Source organism: Ochotona curzoniae, unplaced genomic scaffold (assembly GCF_017591425.1).
Source record: "Ochotona curzoniae isolate NIBS_2020 unplaced genomic scaffold, NIBS_Ocur_1.0 contig_1302, whole genome shotgun sequence".
NCBI lineage: Eukaryota > Metazoa > Chordata > Mammalia > Lagomorpha > Ochotonidae > Ochotona > Ochotona curzoniae.
The window spans coordinates 5,036,165-5,056,377 of NW_024465035.1; the positions used below are offsets into that span (position 1 = coordinate 5,036,165).

Below are 20,213 nucleotides of genomic sequence, written 5' to 3' on the forward strand. Positions count from 1 at the left end.
TTCTTTTCTTTTATTAAAAAAGACTTATTTTTATTGGAAAGGCAGATATACAGAGAGGAGGAGAGACAGAGAAAGGTCTTCGGTCTGATGGTTCACTCCCCAAGCAGCCACAACGGCTGGAGCTGAGCCGATCCACAGCCAGGAGCTTCTTCCTGGTCTCTCCTGCAGGTGCAGGGTCCCAAAAGGCCCTGCATCGAATGCTTTCCCAGACCACAAGCAGGGAGCTGGATGGGAAGGGGAGCAGTTGGGACTTGAACCGGCTCCCATTTGGGATCCCATCGCGTTCAAGGTGAGGACTTTAGCCGCTAGGCTATCACGCCAGGCCCTCAGATTCTGTTTTTAAAATTCATGGAAGAAATAATGACATGTTGTAACATGACAGATTTCTGGATAATTTGCTGAAACGGTGCTCTTAATGATAAAAATCATTACAAACCACAGAGCTGTTTCAAAAAAAAAAAAAAACAAAAAAACAGAAGAAAGAGGAATTTCTCTGTATTGTAATATGCAAAGATTTCCGGAGAGGAGGGGAGGGAGACGAGGGGAGGCAGAACCAATGTGACTGAAGCCAAACAATTTTTACTGGAATTTAAATATGTATGTATACAGGCTTCTTTTGATCATATTTTCGTAGCACTTGTACAAAAATGCTTTTTATACACTTCATGAATGCGCATCCAGAAGTTGGCGGAAAAGCAAGTTTCAGAGCAACATTTACTTGGTGTTAAGAAAGTTTGAAATCCACGCTTAGGCTCTGAAATAGCAAGCATTTTCCATGAACTTTCTGGAAAGCCTGCATATATGGAAAACACGTGGTAAAGGCGGGGCTGTCAGGGCACAGGTGCTAGCTGCTGGTGAGACGATGGGCGCCGCAGATGCAACATGACGCGTGTCCAAAGGGAAGGCGCCGCGCTGGATCTCAGGGCCAGCTTCGTGCCCTTGGGAACCTCGGGTTCCATAATCCAGCAGGGCCGTAATGTCTCCTACGTCCTCTCAAAATGAAATTTCATTTCTAGGTGTAAATGAGACCCGAATTAAAAAGACAAACAGCCTGAACCGGCGAACCCACGCAGCCGGCAGCAGGGAGCCGTTTGTTATGGCTTCCTTCTTGGGAGCCTGTTCCCTCTGCAAGCCCTTCAGAGACACCAACGGGCAGTGGGAGCTGCAGGGACTTAAAAACCCCACCGCCAGCTCCTGATGAGCCGTTGGATATTCATGAGTGGCAGAACGATTCCACCTTTAGCTTTTATTTCAGTTGTAATAATGAGTTATGAATAATTGATCCCTGGGTCATACATTATGGAGGGAGACGCACGGTTTCCAAGGAATCCTGGCGTGAGCCTGGTGAATGGCTAAGACGCAGTCAGCTGCTGCGGGGCCGCCCCATGCAACCCGGGGCTGCGCGGGCACTGCCGCTTAGCACTCTGCTCTTGGGGTGGGCTTTTCAAGCAGGGCTCACATGGATGCCCCGGGAAGGCCCCGTTGGGGCGCCTCTAGCGCCTCCCCACGTGTGCTCTTAAAACACCCCCTCCTCTTCTCTCATCTCATCAGACTCACATCAGCTGAGCACAGCTCGTGACTGAGGCTGTTGACTGGGAAACAAAGAATCACACACATCCACACAGAGACGTGTACACACACACACACACACACACACACACACACACACGCTGCTAAATAGTACCAAACTAAGCTTTACCTGCGAGAAAGGATCTATGGTTCTGAACACCCCAAATGTTTCTAATATACGCTTACTTTTTATAAGCTTATCATTGAACATCGTTAAAGGAGTCAAAAGTTAACTTAAAATTCAACTTTCGATGTCAAGTCCATCTCATAGCAAACATCCAGACATTTCTCATCCTATCTCGAACTGCCTTGCAAAGCACAGCTGTCACTGATGGTTCCTCTCCTGTTTCTTAAAGCAACTCCACAGAGAGCAGAGGCTCCACTAGAGTCGGGAATTATTGCACCGAACTCTCCCGGACACAGGAACAGGGGCGGAAAGCACCTGCCCACCAGGCAGCAACTCCAGGATTATAAGGAGCAGGTTTATTGCTCTCGTTCTGAGGAGACGGTGTGTGCTGGGGTAGGAAGCCCATGCGAAGGGAGAGTGAAGAAAGACGGGTCGCCAGCTTGAAGTCAACCACATTTTAATTAATTTGCTACGTGACTTTGCATTCGGAAGGTTGCACAAACTGCCTCTCAAACATGCGAGATTCAAGGGTCCCAGTTTCCACTGTCACAAGTGTGGAAACCCGTGACACACAACCAGAGCGTCAACCATGCTTCGATCTGCACTCCTCGCTGGCCCAACGAGCCACGGAAACACGCACTGGATAATTCTTCTCCCACTAAAATCAATAAGCTTTATTGGTTTCAACTCAGATGAAAAAGCAACACTTAACTATCAAATTGCTTCGTGACTATCATTAGCAACTTTAATTCAGCCAATTTAACAACTTTATCGTGGAGCGTGGCTTTTGAAATCTAACCCAGTGCACATACTGTGAGTGTATAATGTCATACGTTTGAATACATGTGTTTACTCATCTCCACAGGCATGACCATGAGCCCGCCCCGGCTCTCCGCGAGCCCGCCATTTCCTCTCGGCGCATGGAGAAAGCGCATCTAGAGACCTACACCAGCACGGCCGGGCAGGAAGTAATGTTCTCCTTTATGCCAAAAGTTCATAATTAATCACTCACACTTATGAAAATCACATCATAAGGCCAGTGACCACATTTGAGAAATAAAACGTAATTATGTTCTTGTTAAAACTATGCAACAGAAATTCCATGGTACTTTAAAGCAATGGAGATCACACAGGGCCGCTGCTTATTTTGTTACTTCTCCCTGAGATTATTTATACCACGCACAATTAGTGGAGCTCATAGCACGCTGAAGAGCTCCTGAGTGTCAGCGAGGCTTACTGCCCACATAAACACAGATTTGCAAATGACTCCTTCCCAAAAACTAAAAGTAGGAACACCTGACCAGGGAAGTACCAGCCACACAGCTGCTTTGCTCTCTCGCTTTGTAGCCATGCACCTTGCTCTAAATTCACTATTTCGACATGGCTGCCATGGCAACTAAACATTTTCTCCCAGGCAAACCAGTTCAAAAGCAACAAATGGAGCCAGAAGCTAGTTTTGATCTGAGACTCTTCCCCGCTCTCATTTCTTTGGCGTTCACGGGAGATGAGTTTGCGTCTCACTCAGTCGCAGTAGACGCCACGGCGACAATTTCCGGTTGAAAGCAGCTAGAAGGCCGGTGCTGGCCTCACCCCAGCTCGGTGCATGTGTCAACAAGGGGGTCAGACTGGCTGAAAAGCAAAGGGCTGAGAAAAGCACAGGCCAGCCTCGGCTGATCCTGCAGCGAGGGAGTGCGGGCAAGAGGGTGCGTGCGTGCCAGTCACGGGGCTGGGGCATCAACAGCTTAGGAGGAAAACTCAGCCAGACTCAAGAGCAAGAAGGACCGGTTACAGATTGTGTCCGGGAGTGCCTTGCTTGCTTTGGGCTCAGGAAATTGAAGTCATACTCTGTTTGAACATAGTCATAACCATTAAAATGCCTGGATTCGGTCACTGGGGGTCCTCTGGACCCTATTAAACATCGCTCACCCTTAGCTGGAACAGACCTCACTTGAAAAAAAAAAATCCATGCTGTGGTCAGTTTGAATTAGACGCGACTCAAAAAATTTTGGTCTTTCCAAATTTGCATATTCAGCTGAAAACATTTTATTTCTTGAATAAATCTTGTACTTTTAAAATCTGGGATTGGCAACCATGACAATATAAAGAAGAGCCGGCATATCCAAGCATATTTATTATTATTTATTAAAGCAGCTTAGCTACCCCCCCCCTTTTTTTACGTTAACATAAAAAGCAACATTCCTTATTCCCTGGGGTTCGATAGCTTCACTACTCGCAAATCCACCAAAAATAACACCGGAACAGGACGGGGTAAGAATTTAAACAGCCTCTGTGAAAATGCACTTCAAAAAGTTCATGCAAACAAAATTTTTAAATGTGAGTTTATTTTGAGATAAAATATTTTGACATTCATACATTGTTTTTTTTCCTAATATGCATGATCAATGAATTTTGTTTTGAAGGTTTATTTTTATTTATGTGGAAGACAGAACTACCGATGAAGAGGGGGAGGGAGAGGGAGAGAGAGAGAGAGAGAGAGAGAGAGGGAGAGAGAGAGAGGAGAATCTTCCACATGCAGTTTCACTCCCTAAATGACGACAGCGGCCAGGGCTGGGCCAGGCTGAAGCCAGGAGTCAGGAGCCTCATCCCAACCCCCACGTGGCTGCAGGGGCCCAAGCACGTGGCCGTCTCCCAGGCACATCGGCAGGGAGCCGGGTCAGAAGTAGAGCGATCAGGATTCCACTCAGTGTCCACGGGGGATGCTAGGCGCAGCAGGCCAGGGCTTAACCCACTACGCTTGAGTGTCAGCCCCTGAGTCACGAGTTTTGAAGACCTCTCACATACCACAGTAATTTAAATACTCTTCTGCTATCAACATTCACACATTTTATTTTAAATAAGTAAATCTGTATTTTAAATAAATCCATTTTTTTTTTTCCTCTAAAAAGAAATGAAAGAAAAATACACTTCTAAAAGCATGATTTGGGAGCACGGCTGTCGTCGTCCTGATTGCATCCTGGCGGTTCAGGCTTCTAGGCAGCCTTTTGCTTTTTCTGGACCCCTGCCCAAATCAAACATAAACTGTTTCCCTGCTTCCCACTCATCTGAAAATATTTTAATTATGAGTCATCTTTCATCTGTAAATATTAAAAAACGGACAAAAAGCACACACCTCGCTTGTTTTATGATGCTGCACACGAGCGGCCTATGGAGTACTTGAACTCATCATCTCAGAGTGGCCGCTGGGCCGGCAGAAGTCAACCGTGTGCCCTGCACGCTCTTCTCTGTGCAATTCTTGCACCTGAAGCGGCGTAAGAGAACCCCGGGCTCGGAAGGCCGACCTTCCTGCAGGCGGAGAACTGGCAAAGCCAAAGTGAAGTTTTGGATTTCGCTAGAGGAGCCATGCGCCTGCACTGTTTTTAAGGAAGACTTTTAAATTCCAATTTTTGTTTTTAAAGTGAGACTCAAGTGGTTTTTTTTTGGGGGGGTGGGGGCGTGGGGGGTTGCATTCTAAAAAAATGATCATTAAAATGAAAAATTGAAGAAAACTGTTTTTTGAGGTCTGGCATGGCAAAATGGAGCGAAATCATTAGTTTCCTCCAAATTGCTTTCATAACTCCCCATTGCATAAGCCACTGAATCCTATTAAATTATCTCAGCTCACTCAATATCAGGAGGCCGCCTTCGCAGACAGCCGCTGGAGAGAGCTCCTGGGCACGGTATAGAAAGAATAGCTTTAATAAGAAAACACCGAGCTCAAAGTTGGACTCATTAAATCTGCTGATGTTTTGCTTAGAAGGGCTCAAAACTGAGAAAGTAAGAATACATTAAAATGATTAAATAACACCAAAAACTCTGTAAGTAGGTAGGGCATACGACTCAGCTCTGAAGTGGCAACAATTACTGTCACCATCTGAGTTATTGCCAGTTTGCTTCTGATAGTATAAGATCCACGCATGCCAGCAAGAGCTATTACTCATTTGTAATATCTTGACATTGTCAGGCTACTATGATCAATTTATTAATTCTCCAAGAAAAAAAAATGCCTGTTTTTATAAGCAGTGAACACACATATAGAGGGAGGTGTTTTCAGTTCAGTTTGTACAGTATAAAAAAAACCAATGTCCCCATTTTTCAATGTGTCAACAGTAACCCGCAAATGGATGAAGTCCTTGCTTTCTAATTACAATTGAGCCTCTCAGCAAATGCGGCCATAATTCACAAGTGTCACCAGCTGCTCCAGCAGAATGTCCAAGCACACCTGTCCTGTTCGGGAGCAGCAGCTCGGTTCTTCAGTTCTCCGGAGTCACGCTGACCGAAAGGACACCGTGAAACAGCCGCTACCCCTCACCCCGCAGCGAACTCCAAGGCACAACTAAGTCTGTTACTGGTGCTTCAAGGGCACCAGAGGGAGGTGGCTAAATCCTCGCCTTGCACACTCCGGGATCCCATATTGGCGCCGGTTCTATCCCGGCAGCCCCGCTTCCCTTCCAGCTCCCTGCCTGTGGCCCGGGAAAGCAGTCGAGGACGATCCAAAGCTTTAGGACCCTGCACCCGCATGGGAGACCCGGAAGAGGCTCCTGGCTGTGGACTGACCGGCTCAGCTTTGGTCACTGCGGCCGTTTAGAAAGTGAACCAGTGGATGAAAGATCTTTCTTATTTCTTTTCCTCTCTGTAAATCTGCCTTTCCAATAAAATAAAAAGATCTTAAAAAGAAAGAGAGAGAGAGAGAGAGAGAGCTCCAGCACCGGGAGATCCAACAAGAAGAAACTAAGTGATACTGAAAGCAATGCCATGGGTTACTATGTAAGCATTTATAATGATGCAGCAGGAGGCAGAGGATGACCCAAGTCCTTGAGTCCCTGTACCCACCTGGGAGTCCCAGAGGAGACTCCTGGCCCCTGGCTTCAGATCAGCTCAGCTCCGGCCACTGCAGCCCTTTGGGGAGTAAAGCAGAGGGTAGAAGATCTCTCTTTGTGTCTCTCCTTCTCTTCCAGTATCTGTGCCTTTCAGCCAAAAGTAAATCTTTTTTTTTTCAAGCTGATGCTTTAAGGGGTGTTTAAGAACAGGATAGGGACCGGCACTGTGGCACAGCTGGCTCTGTGGCACAGCCAGCACTGTGGCACAGCTGGCACTGTGGCACAGCTGGCTCTGCGGCACAGCCGGCACTGCGGCACAGCTGGCTCTGCGGCAGGTGGCCACACGGGCATCTGCTGCTGCCCCAGCTTCCCGCTGCAGCACCTGGAAAGGCGGCAGAGGCTGGCGCACGCAGGCTGGCCCTGCTCCCCTGCCAGGGGCCCAGGCTGAGTTCCTGCTCCCGACATGGACTGGGCTGCTGTGGCTCTCTCTTTCTCCCCATCACTCAGCCTTGTAAATAAATAAACCTTTTCTGAAAATCGGAAAACACTCATATTTCAGTGCGTTAAAAGGATGCAGAATGATACATGAGTACTCTAAAAATGCTTGTGGAAAATGAAATGTAAAATTTTGGCATAAAAATACTTGAAACCCATGTGTACTTAGTTTTGTCATAGTATGCATACACACAAAATTGTGAAGGATGCCCCCGCCCCTACACACACACACACACACACACACACACACACACACACACACACACACACACACACACACCCTCGACCCCATCAAATAAGCAGTGAACGCTGTCTCACCTTGGGGCCTTTCCCACTAAAAAGGTTCTTTTCGGGTAGGCAGCACCAGCTGTCCGAGACGCCAATTCTCAGCCCCTCTCACCACATGGGCTGAGTCAAAGCGCTGGGGAGGGAGCCCAGCAACCTGTGTTTTCGCAAGACCTCCAGGCAACCCTGAAGCCTGGCAAAGGACGAGAAGCACCAGCTGCTTCTCCCCTTCTCCCAGGGTCCCCTGAGACGATACTTCTGGAAGGCTGGCTCATCCTCCCAAGGCACCAGCTTACCATGGCTTGCTCTCTTACTGTTAACACGCTACCATGAGTGGACTTTGGCTTTTTAAATCTCCCACAGCACTAGATAGTCCAGCTGTGCATTCAAATCAACCAGAAGCTCTCAAAAAATCCACTTGGCTGCACCACACCCCAGGCCAAACTGGATTGGGATTGGCGGAGTACGGCTGAACATCTGCACTGACCATGCGGGGTTTCCACTGTTGAGCCCAGGGTAAGAAACACCACAGCAAACTCGAGCCGCTCAAACACAAACGGTGAGCAGGATCGAGTCGATGAATATGTGAGGGTGGTCTTTTTAATTATTATTATTGCTTTCTTCTGTGGAATTTTTAGATCTTACACATGGTACAAAATTCCAAATGAAATAAAAAGGGCTTAGTGAAAAATGAGTGTTTTTCTTCACAAACCCCTCGTCTCCGGGGCAACCAGAGCTGCCGAACGGGGTGTTTCCTTAAACAACAACTGAATTAGAAACTTGTCAAAGCACAGAAAGAGGTTGGATGGTAGCATCCCAGGTTATTCCTTCTTATTTACAAATACTTCTGCGTATTGCAGAATGAACGCGCAGAACTTCCCCTGACAGAATTAGGGCTACCCTATGGATCAGTACGTGTGATCCGTGGACAGAAATGTTGAGCCTGAGAACAGCCAGAAAATAAGTCGCCTGGATCAACCGCAGGAAGAGTGTCTTTACCTGGCTTGTGTGAATAACGACCCAGTTCTCACACCTGCTCTGCTTCATCTATATTTTCACTTCTGATTCGATGACAGCTCCTTCTGAATTCCTCCCGCCGAGTGATGGAGGGCGCGCATGAAATGAGATGCTGTTGATTCTAGGTTTAACTAAAAAGCCAGTTTCACCCTTTAGCGACCTGTCTTTCCTGTATTTGTTTACTGTAAGTCCCTCAAGACTGACCACTGTGGGCAGTGAGGGTGTAAAGTGGAGCCCTGGTCCCAGCTGTGGTGACTCAGCATGGTTTGGAGCTTCCAGGAGCCCGCCCCATCTGACCCCACAAGTCAGTGATTCCATCTCAGACTAAACAGTTGGTCTTGGGCCAGCACAGTGGCTCAACAGGTTAGTCCCAGAAGTGCGGGCATCCCATGTGGATGCCGGTTTCGATCCTGGCTGATGCACTTAAAATCCAGTTCCCTGCCTGTGGCCTGGGAAAGCAGTGAGTGACTGAAAGCCTTGGGGATGTGCACCTGCTTGGGAGACCCAGAAGTTCCTGGCTCCTGGCTTCGGGTGGGCTCAACTCCAAACACTGCCGCCATTTTTAAAAATGCAAATGCCAATAGAAAGGAAATGTTTGGTTACTTACATAGGCAGGAATGGGAAGGAGATAGTGAAGTACTTAGAAAATACACAGAATCTAAATGTCCATACTCGGCAAGCAAGCAAGAGACCGGAGTGACCGCTCCAGGTCCGCTAAGCATCGGCCAGACAGGTGCTTGTCATCTCACCCCTTTGCCTGCTGGCACTGAGTCCAAAGCAAAGGCTTAACATTTGAATTGTATTAAATAGTTCACTGGTGACTGACTACAAGATGCCATGTCAGGAAAGCGGCTCCACATCAAACCACTGCCTATTCCGTGTCAGTGGTAGAGTGCTGCCCCCAAGTGGCACACGCATGAACTGCAATGCGTGTAACAAAAATTAGCTTTTGCCAAGCGAAGGCGGTGCATGTCCACCGTATAAGCCTGTATTTCATGGGAATTGGTAAAACGTGTCCTGTAGACCACCTTGGCTTCATGGTGTACCCAAGTCCTGTAAGACTGACATGTACATAAAGGAATGGTGCGGCAATTAAAGGCATGACATCCCTCAGCAGGACAGAAGTTTTGGGGTGAGTCTGCAGAACAATGAGGGGAGACAGATCCACCCTGATGGAGGGCAGGGATGTATGCCTCGTGCCACAGAAACCTAGTCCTCTTCTCCCGACTTCTAGTGTCAATCAGCTCCCTGCTTACGGCAGGCCATGTGCAGTGGAATTGAAAACCTTACCTAACCAAAGCATGTAGACAATAAACGGTGTTACTAATGTACTTCGCTTACAAGCTCAAAATTCAAATTCAGAAGTTTGTAGCACCCCACGTCTGGTATCAGATAACTGGGAAATTTTTCTCTCTTAAAAAGAGCATTCAAGGGCCCAGCACAATAGCCTAGTAGCTGAAGTCCTCACCTTGCATGTACCAGGATCCCATATGAGCACAGTTCTAATCCCGGCAGTCCCCCTTCCCACTCAGCTCTCCGCTTGTAGCCTGGGAAAGCAGGAGAGGACGGCCCAAAGCCTTGGGACTCTTCTCCCACATGGGAGACCCGGAAGAGGCTCCAGGCTCCTGGCTTCAGATCGGCTCAGCTCCGTCCATTGCAGCCTCTGTCTCTCCTCCTCTCTGTATTTCTGGCTTTCTCAATATTAAATAAATATTTATTTTAAAAAGGAGAATGCAAATAAAACCACCGTTTTTGATCTGCTAAGAGCTACGCATGCAGGGCAGATGTGTTCCACGATTTTTTACTTACAGCTCCTCCCCCTGCGTGGCCTCCTTGTCTGACACCAGATAGACAGTTCCAAAACTCCCACTGCCAAGCTTCTGTCCAAGCAGGTACCTTGTGGCCATCAGGGCTGTTGGGCGCGCAGCGGAAACAGCTGCTGCTCCGCTGCCACGCTTAGCCGCCTCGTGAAACCTCAGCATGGATCCAGACAAAACCGCTTACACAGACTCATGCAGGCCGCGCCGGCCAGCCCCTTCGTGGCGAGGTCCAGCGACGAGGGCTGCGGGACGCAGACTGCCCTAGCAAAAGTTTACAGTGGCACAGTGATTCCACGCCCCGACGAGAGGACTGCCCCGCACCCTGTCAGTTCACTCAAAGGACTAGAAAGAAAAACGCTAGAAAGTAAGAAAAGAGCGCCATTCCAGTGGGAGGCAATTTTCTCGGAACACAGCCTTCCTAGTGCAGCCCAAATTTGGCAAAATTGAACTACAATGTTCTATGATGCTGGTTTCCTAGGATTTTTTTTTCTCTGTCAACTTTAAATGTTTTGCATCTGTCAAATGTTTTGCGTTATTCATTCCCCCGCTCTCCCTTTCTCCTATAGATCCCAAGCTGTGACAAAAACCTGTTGTTCATAATAAACTTCCTATGGCAGCGTTCGTTGGCCACAAACAGCCGCACGGTAAGACAGGTAACTTCCCCGTTGGCAAAATGCTCCTTCCGGATACAGCATGAGTTAGTCCGCAGCTGCATGGTTCCCAGGGGGCCAACCCGAGCAGTCCCAGGTTAGCACGCTCTCCTCCTCTCGGTATATATATTAAAAAAGGATAAATCTTTTTTTAAAAACAATAAAATTAAACCTTAACCCGAAGGGTAACCCGAACACTTTTCCTGCCTCTGTCAACTTTTTAAAAACTTTGTAAGCCCGGCGAACCTGCCATACGTTTTCTCTAGGAGACTGGAGCGACCCGGGAGGTGACGGAATCCAGACAAATAAGGGGTGGTGGGCTTACTGGAGCAACGCGATCCGCGATACCTTTCAGATGGCCAGTGGACACCCCGGGCGCCGAGAGCGGCCCCGGTCCTGCAAGAACCCGGAAGACCGGAGCCTGGGCAATGTTTGCCTCGTCGCCATGGCGACGGCGCGGTGTGTGCTGGGAAGTCGGGGCAGGGCGGAAGTGTCCGCCTTCCCCAGCAGGCCCTGCTCGCTCCCCCGGCCATTTCGGAGCCTTGGAGACCCAGCCTTCTGGGCTCGCGCGCCTTCAGGATTCGAGGACCTTCCCCGGGCGCGGTGCGCTGCCACTGCCTTCCCGGAAGCGGGCTTGCCCGGGACGCCACTCGGCTCCCGGGGCCCCTGGTGCTCCGGGAAGCTGGGCAGGTGGGCCCTGCTCACGGCGGGGGCGGCGGGTCAGGCCCTGAAAGGTCCCCAGACTCATCATCCGGCGCAGGCTGAGCTGTTCAGGACCTGTGGAAGCTTTGCAACACCAACGTGTACACGGAAGTAAGGGCTGTGCGAGGTGCGGGGCTGGTGTCAGAAACCGCACGAGGAATGCCTTCTTATGCACTAACTCCAAAACTCTGAAGTCGTGCAAAAAAACAACACAAAGCAATCCGGGGCTGACAGGATTAGCAACAACCCTGAAAGCTGAGGCGAAAGGAAACGCCCTGTCGGCTGAGTCCAGGTGACTGCCGATGTGGAGATGGGCTGACATGAGCAGCTTGCTGCACGAGTTCGCAGCCTCTGGCAGTGAGCAAGCCCAGATGTCTGGTGCTTTGGCGCCCCATCTTTCTGATTTATTATGAAAGTGATATGCATGTGATTTTTATAGCTTATTTTGCAAAAAATGAGAAAAAAGTCTTAAATTATAAGATGGTGAGTGTTAAGCATTACAAGTTCCTGGAGCTGTTCTGCTGTGTCAGTAACGCTCGGATTTCCCCTTAGGTCCCTTAGCAGCCTCTATGCAAAGACCAGAACCCATGCAACCATTGCGCTTTACCTGTGACTCATGAAGAAAGCCAAAGACAACGGAAAAGCATTCGGTCAGTGTTGTCTGAGCATCTAGGTAAGAATTCAGGTACCTGGGCTGGTCCTTCACCCCGTAGGGCTGGCACCTTATATTGGGTGTCGGTTCGTGTCCCGGCCACTCCGCTTCCCTGCTTATGACCTGGAAAAGCAGTAGCAAATCATCGAGACCCTGCATCCAAGTGGGAGGCCCAGAGGAGGCTCCTGGCTCCCAGGTTAGAACCAGACAAGCCCTGGCCGTCGTGACCGCCGAGGAGTAGACCTGCGGATGGAAGATCTCTCTGTAAATCTGCCTTTCCCCTCCTCCTCCCCACCCACATCGGATAGCGACACCTCACTTGGTCTAGGCAAAGAGCCCTTGTTAACATTTTGCTGTTGGTGGAGCAATCGTGCAGCCGCTGAAAACGCGTTGCTTTACTCAGCAGGCAGCCCTGCCGGGGACCACCATGGGGATCCGCGGGCTGATGAGCTTCGTGGAAGATCACGGTTGTGAATTCTTCACGGATTTGAAGGTGCGGGACACGAAGATCGTTATTGACGGCTATGCTCTCTTCCACCGACTCTGTTTCAGCTCGGATTTGGAGCTGCGGTACGGGGGTGACTACGATGCTTTCGCAGAGGTCGTACAAAGCTTCTTCGCATCGCTATCTGCCTGCGACATCTGCCCGTATGTCGTACTGGACGGAGGATGTGACATTTCAGACAAGAAGCTTACAACGTTAAAGGACAGAGCGAGAGAGAAGATTCAGACGGCCCATTCGCTTGCCGTCGGCAGGGGTGGGCACGTGTGCCCCTTGCTCGCCCGGGAAGTGTTCTTACAGGTGCTGGCGAGGCTGCGTGTGCGTTTTGTTCAGTGCTTTGCCGAAGCCGATCGGGACATCATGACGCTGGCCAACCATTGGGACTGCCCCGTGTTATCATCAGACAGTGACTTCTGTATCTTCGACCTCAAAACTGGGTTTTGCCCGTTGAATAGCTTTCAGTGGAGGAACATCAGCGCCGACAAGGCCACGAAAAACTGCTATATCCCCGCCAAGTGCTTCTCCCTCGATGCTTTCTGCCGCCACTTCAGCAATATGAATAAAACTCTGCTGCCTCTGTTTGCGGTGCTGTGTGGAAACGACCACGTCAACCTGCCCATCGTGGAGACGTTCCTCAGCAAAGCCCGCGTGGGAGCGGCCAAGGGCAGGAGACACGGCCGCGTCCTGGGCCTGCTGAACTGGTTGGCTCGTTACGCGGACCCCGCCGAAGCGCTAGCCCAGGTTCTGAACTATCTCCCCAAAAAGGCCAGGGGCAGTGTGCAGGAGCTCCTGTGCTGCGCCATGGAGGAGTACCAGCAGTCCCCGGGGAGGCTGCACGACTTCTTCCAGGGCGGCACCTACGTCTGTCCCGACGCCGTGAACCTGGGCCTACCGGAGTGGGTCCTCGTGGCTTTAGCCAAAGGCCAGCTGTCCCCTTTCATTAGTGACGCCCTGGTGCTGCGACGGACCATCCTGCAGACCCAGGTGGAGAACATGCAGCGGTCAAATGCCCACAGGGTCTCGCAGCCCATCCGCCAGACCATCTACGGGCTGCTTCTCCACGCCTCCCTGCGTCCAGGGAACACACCGTGCCAGGCTTTGCCTCCTCGGCCACCAGCCTTCAGGGAAGTGGAAAGGATCCAGAAGAACATCAAGACGTCGGTGGTCGAGGCAGTAGAACTGCTCAAGGGTCACCCTGACTTAAGCACGTTGACCGAGGTACGTACTTCTATTAAGAAGATTACGGTAAAACCCTTTACAGTTTATTTTTTAAAAATTTAAGATTTACATATTTTTATCGGAAAGGCAGATTTACAGAGAAAGCAGAGACAGAGAGGGAGATCTTCCATCCGCTGATTCACTCCCGAAGTGGCTGCAACAGCTGGAGCTGAACTGATCTGAAGCCAGGAGCCTAGAGCTTCTCCCAGGTCTCCCACACAGGTGCAGGTCCCAAGGCCATGGGCTGTCCTCCCCTGCTTTCCCAGGCCACAAGCAGGGAGCTGGGTGGGAAGAGGAGCAGCAGATACAAACCAGTGCCCCTATGGGATCCCAGTGCTTGCAAGGCGAGGATCTAACTGGGTCCTGACCTCTTAGTGACGTAGTCTGGACTCAGTTTAGACTTTATAAATGCTTCTGAAAAGACTTTGGAAATGCACAGGATGAAACAGCTGCGCAGGGATCTCAAACTGTTTACACTAAGTATTTTTCAATCCAGTTTTCCCACCAGCTTTTTGAAGTGTCCTTGTGTAAGCTGAGTGGCAGAGCTGGGTCACGGGCTGTGCACGTGGTCAGCTTATGGGATATGTGCCAGATGACCTGCCAAGGAGAGGCCCCACAAGGCCCTGCGCCTGACGGCCTGCCCGGGACCTGCTGTCTGGCCTCTGGAGTCGCAGCGTCTCAGCCGTCACAGCAGGGAGCCTGCAGTTCCCTGACCATCCATTCCGTTCTGAATGCCCATTTGGACATTCTGTTCTGTGAAGTTTTTCAAAATGCTTTGCCCTTTTCTGTGGGTTATGTATGTTTGTGTACTTCTAGTCAGGTCCCTAGCCAAATGACATACTGTGAGCTGTCTGCAGATTTTGTCTTTTTATGCCCTGTTCTGTTGAGCAGACGCACGATGCATGTAGTCATTTCAGCTTGTTGTGGTTACCACTTTCATAATCACTTCTGCCTTTCACAATTCCAGAACTGGGGTGTGTGTGTCTGTGTGTGTTGTGGTGTGTGTTCCGCAGTGTGTGGGGTGTGTGTGTCTGTGTGTGTTGTGTTGTGTGTTCCGCAGTGTGGAAATCCAACTGAACGAGTGAGCATGCCGTTGTCCTTGCCGAGCAGAGGTGACGCAAGCGTTCCTAGCTGCATTTGAAGCAGAGCGGAATTCTAGTTCTCTGAGCTGTCACCTTGCTTCCCCTCGGCAACAATATATGCTGTATTCACTTCAGTGCTCTGAATTACCCCGTGATGATCCTGAACCGGACCAGGTGCAAGTGTGGTTCCAAACACCAAAGCAAACACAAGTGGTTCTTAGCATCACACAGTAACAACGGGTCGGTCCTGTGCTAGCTGTTGTGAAAGCAACTTTATGTCTCTCATTTAGCTCCCAAGATCACTGCGTGGGCTGGGGTTTCCTTCTGGGATTATGGCAGTTGGGACGGCCAGTGCTCAGGTGAACCCTAAGCAGTCCTGGGGCTCAGCAGCCCCTGTGACTCAGTGGCAGCTGCCGCTGGAGGCTCCCACAGGAAGAGCAGCTGCCACGTGGGATGACGTCCACCAGCTGAAGGCTGGCAGTGCGGAGGTTGGAGGACTGGGTGAAACATTTCGTGCAACTCAAGTCATGCCCATGACCCAGATCACCAGACCTGCCCAGGGCTGTCCCAGGCAGGAGGGCCAGATTTGAACTTGGGGTGTGTTCCAGGACTTGGGGTGTGTTCCAGGACTTGGGGGGTGTTCCAGGACTTGGGGGGTGTTTGCGCCAGCAGCAAAGCTCTACTTCGGGTGCCGTCTGCTGCTGTGGTCAGGGACCGCAGGCTCAGAGAAATGCCGAGGTGAAGCCACATCTCATGCTGAGAGCTGTGGAGGCCCATCACCTCACCTCACAAAAAGTGCCAGAAACCAGCCATCTAGGCGCTGGGATAAAACTTGCAAAATAGCATTTTAAGGAATCCCAGTGAACCTCAAGTAAACAGAAAAACAATGTAACACTCTTAACATAGACTTGCCTGAGAGGTAAAAGTAATGGTTAAAAACCAAAGCCAAACTCGAGTGGCGTGGTGGAGAGACACGCTCACAGCTGAGGCTGGGGAGAGTGCAGATCTGTGTAAGGGCGTCAGTACTTGGGGTGCTGACCACAGCGCAGGTTCCTCAGCTCCCCTGATTACAGATGGACCTTAACTTCCCACGTGATGTGAGCACTGAGCATGCCCAGCCGCCTAGAGGGGGCTGTCACGTGCGCTGTCGCAGGAACACTGTACCTACCCCTCTGGCCTGCCCTGTTTGTGAAGGACCTTATTTCTGTTGTAAATGCTGTCACTCCTCCCACGGGAGGTAAGTTTAGCAGCTGGAGCCCTCTCGTCCGCGTGAAGTCCCCTCACGCGAGGCGGGTAACGTGCACGATGTTTGGTGTTTTCAGCTCTCCCTGGCCAGGCGACAGATGCTTCTGTTGGAAACCCTGAAGGTGAAGCCGACGGTCCTGGAGCCGGTCCCTGCGGCCCTCAAGCTGCCCATTGCGGTCAGCTGCTTCTGGCTGCAGCACTCAGAGGCCAAGGCGAGGCTGCACCACCTGCAAGCCTTACTGCTGGGCATGTTGGTGGGACCCCTGCATGCCATCATCAACAGCCCGGGTAGGTACGGGGAAATGCCAGGAGCTTGTCGGCCGTTACTCGGTGATTTGTTCCCATCATTCCTTGGTAGCTTTTGTGGAACCCTGCTATGTGCTAGGCTCAGCGCTAGGGGGCGTCACTGCAAGTCACGCCTGTGCTGGGGGCCTTCTGCTTTCTGACGTGATTCCCTGTGTACCGTTAGCTACATTTAGTGGTCCACCTCCTCTGCCCATCACTGATGCAGCAGCAGCAAATGCATTTAACATCGGCCTGAAGCCGCCCTTCAGAATGCCTAGACCCACACCAAGTACTCATGCGTGTGCTTCTGTCAGATCTTTTTCCCTGCTGTGACTCTCACTCATTATATATAGTAGTAAGGAGCTTTTCCTAGAGAAGTACAATGAAGCAATTTTATCTGCATTTAAATATCAGGTGAAATAAACGTGAACGTTTTGGGACACCTGTTCTCGGACGGGATATCCTGTGCACGCCAAGCTGCCATCTGTGATGCTGGCATCTTATATAGGTGTCAATTTGTGTCCTGGCTGCTCCACTTCCACTCCAGCTCCCTGCCACCAATGAGGATGACCCAGATGAAGCCCCTGGCACAGCCCTGGCCACGGCAGCCATTTGGGGAGTGAACCAGCAAATAGGATCTCTGTGTCTCTCCCTCTAGCTTTCAATTAAGTCTTTAAAAATAAATAAATAAATAAATAAAAATGATTATGAGTAAGAAACCAGGGGACTTTAAAAATCCATGAAACTGGAAAGATATTTACGTGCCAAAGTTTTTGAAAGTCATGCATGTTTTCACAATGCATTTTCCATGATTTTTTTTAACTTTAGAGGCAGCCGAGAAGTCTCCCATCTGCTGGCTCACTCCCTGAATGGCCACTGTGGCCAGCGCTGAGCTCATCCGAAGCCAGGAGCCTCCTCTGGGTCTCCCACTTGGGGTCCCAAGGACTTAAGCCAGCCTCTGCTGCTTTCCCAGGCTGTAACCAAGAGCCATTTCAGAATTGGAGCAGCCAAGGCATGAACCAGCACCCACACAGCATGCCAGGGCCATAGGACGGAGGAGTTAAGACTACTGCGGGCTGCATTCCACAAACTTTTTTGCCAAAAGGTCTGAAAGGCAGAGGTACAGATACAAGGGGTTCTTCCCTTGCTTACTCTCCAAATGGCCGCAACAGCTGAAGCTCACCCGGTCTCCAGCCTGAGGCTCCTTCCAGGTCTCCGCACGCAGGTGCAGGGTGCCAAAGCCTTGGGCCGTCCTCTGCTGCTTTCCCAGGCCACAGGCAGGGAGCTGGATTACAGTTGAGCAGCCAGGACTCCAACCAGTGCCCATGTTGGATGCTGCCCCACTACACCCCAGCACTGGCCCCTCTGTCAAGCTTTTGAAGACCCCCACGTAACCCTGTCTGACAGTACTCTGAGATTTGGTAGCCACCTGTGGCTTATGCACAGCAGCAGGACACGGGACATCTGGCCAAGGTTGCTGTGCAGCTGGCTTTCCCGAAGGCACAGACCGGCACACACGGTGTGGGCTCCAGACACCCCAGCATGAAGGCTCGGGTCCGACAGTGATGGTCACAAGGCCCATTGCCACGGCACAAGGAACCGTACTGCTTGAAGGACACAGGGTGAGGGCGTTTCCCCTCACTGCATGATAATAAAACCCTTCAGAGCCAAAGCCTGCAGAGTTTTTACCTGAGTCCAACAGAAAAAGCACGTCAAGGGTGTTTCTCTTCTTTTAGGAAATGTGGTCGCAGCTCCTGGGCAGGCTTAAGTGCCTTGCTGCTTGCTAACTGGTGAACAGTGGGCCTCATTTATTTATCTTTATTCATTGAGAAGTTGGTCCAGATGCTATTTTGTGCACCATGTTCAAACAAACCTATGGAAACCTAGAGCCGAGCACGTAGAACATTCTAGAATAGCCAGCTTTGTTGCTCCTGGTCCCTTGTTCTCCACCAAGTAAACAGGCACACTCGTCACATGCCGAGTCATGCTTTGATTTTCCTCTCACAGAACAGGTTAAAATGTGCTTCACATTGCTGCTGTACCACCAGCGCACGCAGCACAGGGGAGCCCCGGAAAGGAAGTTCAGCGAAAGAAAAGAGAGAATGGGATTTAATAGCTGTTTGTATTTTCCATAGACACAGAACTAGAGTTTGGAGAAGCCACATGCAGACACGTTGAAGGTTAATGGGTCAGGGCAAGAGATCTCACTTCAAGGAAAAAAAATGACTTGGGGTTGCACAAAACATCATCATAAAAAAAAAGGCATTTCAGTATAAAGATTTCAGTGTGTTCAGCAAGGCAATTATGAAATCAGAAGAAAAAACACTTTCGGGTCTTTAAACTAATTTTCTTCTTGGTGGAATTTGTGTTCTGTGGAGGAAGACGACAGCTGGGAGCGGTCCTTTCAGGACCGTGCCTGTGGCTGGTCTCTCTAGGTGAGGAGCGGCTGCGGCAGGCTGGCGCTAGGAGGCTGCACGCAGAGCTGCAGAGCCTGAAGGAGCAGGTGCGGCCGGGCCCGGGACTGGATCTAGACACGGCTCACGTCTTCTGTCAGTGGCAGTGCTGTCTCCAGATGGGGGTGTATCTCAACCAGCTGCTGTCCTCTCCTCTCCCAGAGCCAGACCTAACTCGGTAAGCACCACGGGAAATGAGTTCAGACGGATGCACACGCAAGCAAACATGTTCACTTACATTTAAAGCACGAGTTCACTTTAAAAAGTTCATCTTAGTGTAACTGATCTGTGGCTATGGATACAGCTGAAGAGCTGGAAACGGTTAAATACGATATTATTTCTAAATTCCTGAAGAATGTCTCCACGATTAGTAATTAGTTTTTCCAGTTAACTTTTTTGAATCGATGCGTGTCTTCCTGATACGTACTTTTCAAGAACATCACATCCCTCTTATGCATGGATTGTGAAATTTGTTTTTTGTGTGCATCAAAATAAACATGTTGATTTTTTTTTTATTTAATTCATTTTTAGAGTTGATCCAATTTAATTCATGGTAATCCAATTTAATTCATTTATTTTTTGATTTAATTCATTTTTAAAAGTTAATCCAATTTAATTCATTTTTTTAGTTAATCCAAACCTTAAGAAATGTGCTTGCATGTCTCAGCCTCATGACTCTGCCAGCTCAATCACATCCTCGCAAGTGTATCAGCTGGCTAATTCCTGTGCCAGTCAGGGTCACTCTTTCCTGCAAGCTCTCTAACTAGCACGGATTCCTCCAGGACAGGAACAGTGAGGCCAGACAGTTCCCACACAGTGCTCTGAACAGAAGGAAATGTGCTTGCAAGTCAGAGCAGCCAGGCTTTAGATGATCGTCCACGCTGACTGCACTGTGAACACTGGACCCCATCAGCTCTGGCTACATCACATCGGACACTGCGGTTCATACAGTCATCAGTGGGGCAGGTTCGTTCATGTGGATGACCTTGCAAATGATATTGTTCTGATATTTTACAAGTTGTGTCATTTACCAAGGTCATGCAAAAGTCTTTTAGTATGAGAGGCTTACTCAACTTGAGGCTGATTGCAAAAGCAGTACGCATCTCCTAGTTTGCCGAGTACCAGAGTTTACTGTCACCAGCTAAGAAGTAATCCTTCCTAAAACGCCACTGTTTGTCCCTTCAAGGGGAAGAGCACTGTGCAGTGTTGCAGTAACTTCATAGGACCAGCCTGATTTCTTGACGACTTCCTGTTGCCCTGAACTGATACTTGAACAAAATGCCTTTTCCTCCCA

The 20,213-nt window shown here is 49.9% G+C and overlaps 3 protein-coding genes across 6 annotated transcripts in view; 1 reads left to right on the forward strand and 2 right to left on the reverse strand.

Annotated features, from left to right (window-relative positions):
* Window positions 1-10,292, reverse strand: part of NEK11 (NIMA related kinase 11) — a 106,497-nt gene extending 96,205 nt beyond the window's left edge. The window contains exon 1 of the mRNA XM_041003826.1: window positions 10,120-10,292. Within this exon, the coding sequence (XP_040859760.1) occupies window positions 10,120-10,292 (173 nt within the window). The remainder of the gene's footprint in view (window positions 1-10,119) is intronic.
* Window positions 10,293-12,392: 2,100 nt separating this feature from the next.
* ASTE1 (asteroid homolog 1) lies at window positions 12,393-18,737 on the forward strand. Its single transcript, XM_040962977.1, has 3 exons — window positions 12,393-13,854; window positions 16,259-16,469; window positions 18,203-18,737. The coding sequence occupies exons 1-3, from the start codon at window positions 12,562-12,564 to the stop codon at window positions 18,232-18,234; spliced, it is 1,536 nt and encodes a 511-aa protein (XP_040818911.1). The 5' UTR covers window positions 12,393-12,561; the 3' UTR covers window positions 18,235-18,737.
* The window catches only part of ATP2C1 (ATPase secretory pathway Ca2+ transporting 1), an 87,587-nt gene continuing 85,943 nt past the window's right edge, over window positions 18,570-20,213 (reverse strand). For 3 of the 4 annotated variants that reach the window (XM_040962965.1, XM_040962937.1, XM_040962946.1), the window contains one exon: window positions 18,570-19,089. In XM_040962965.1, the coding sequence (XP_040818899.1) occupies window positions 18,994-19,089 (96 nt within the window). In that variant the 3' untranslated portion in view covers window positions 18,570-18,993. Of the gene's footprint in view, window positions 19,094-20,213 lie in introns of all 4 variants that reach the window. The other variant, XM_040962955.1, reaches the window with a different exon arrangement.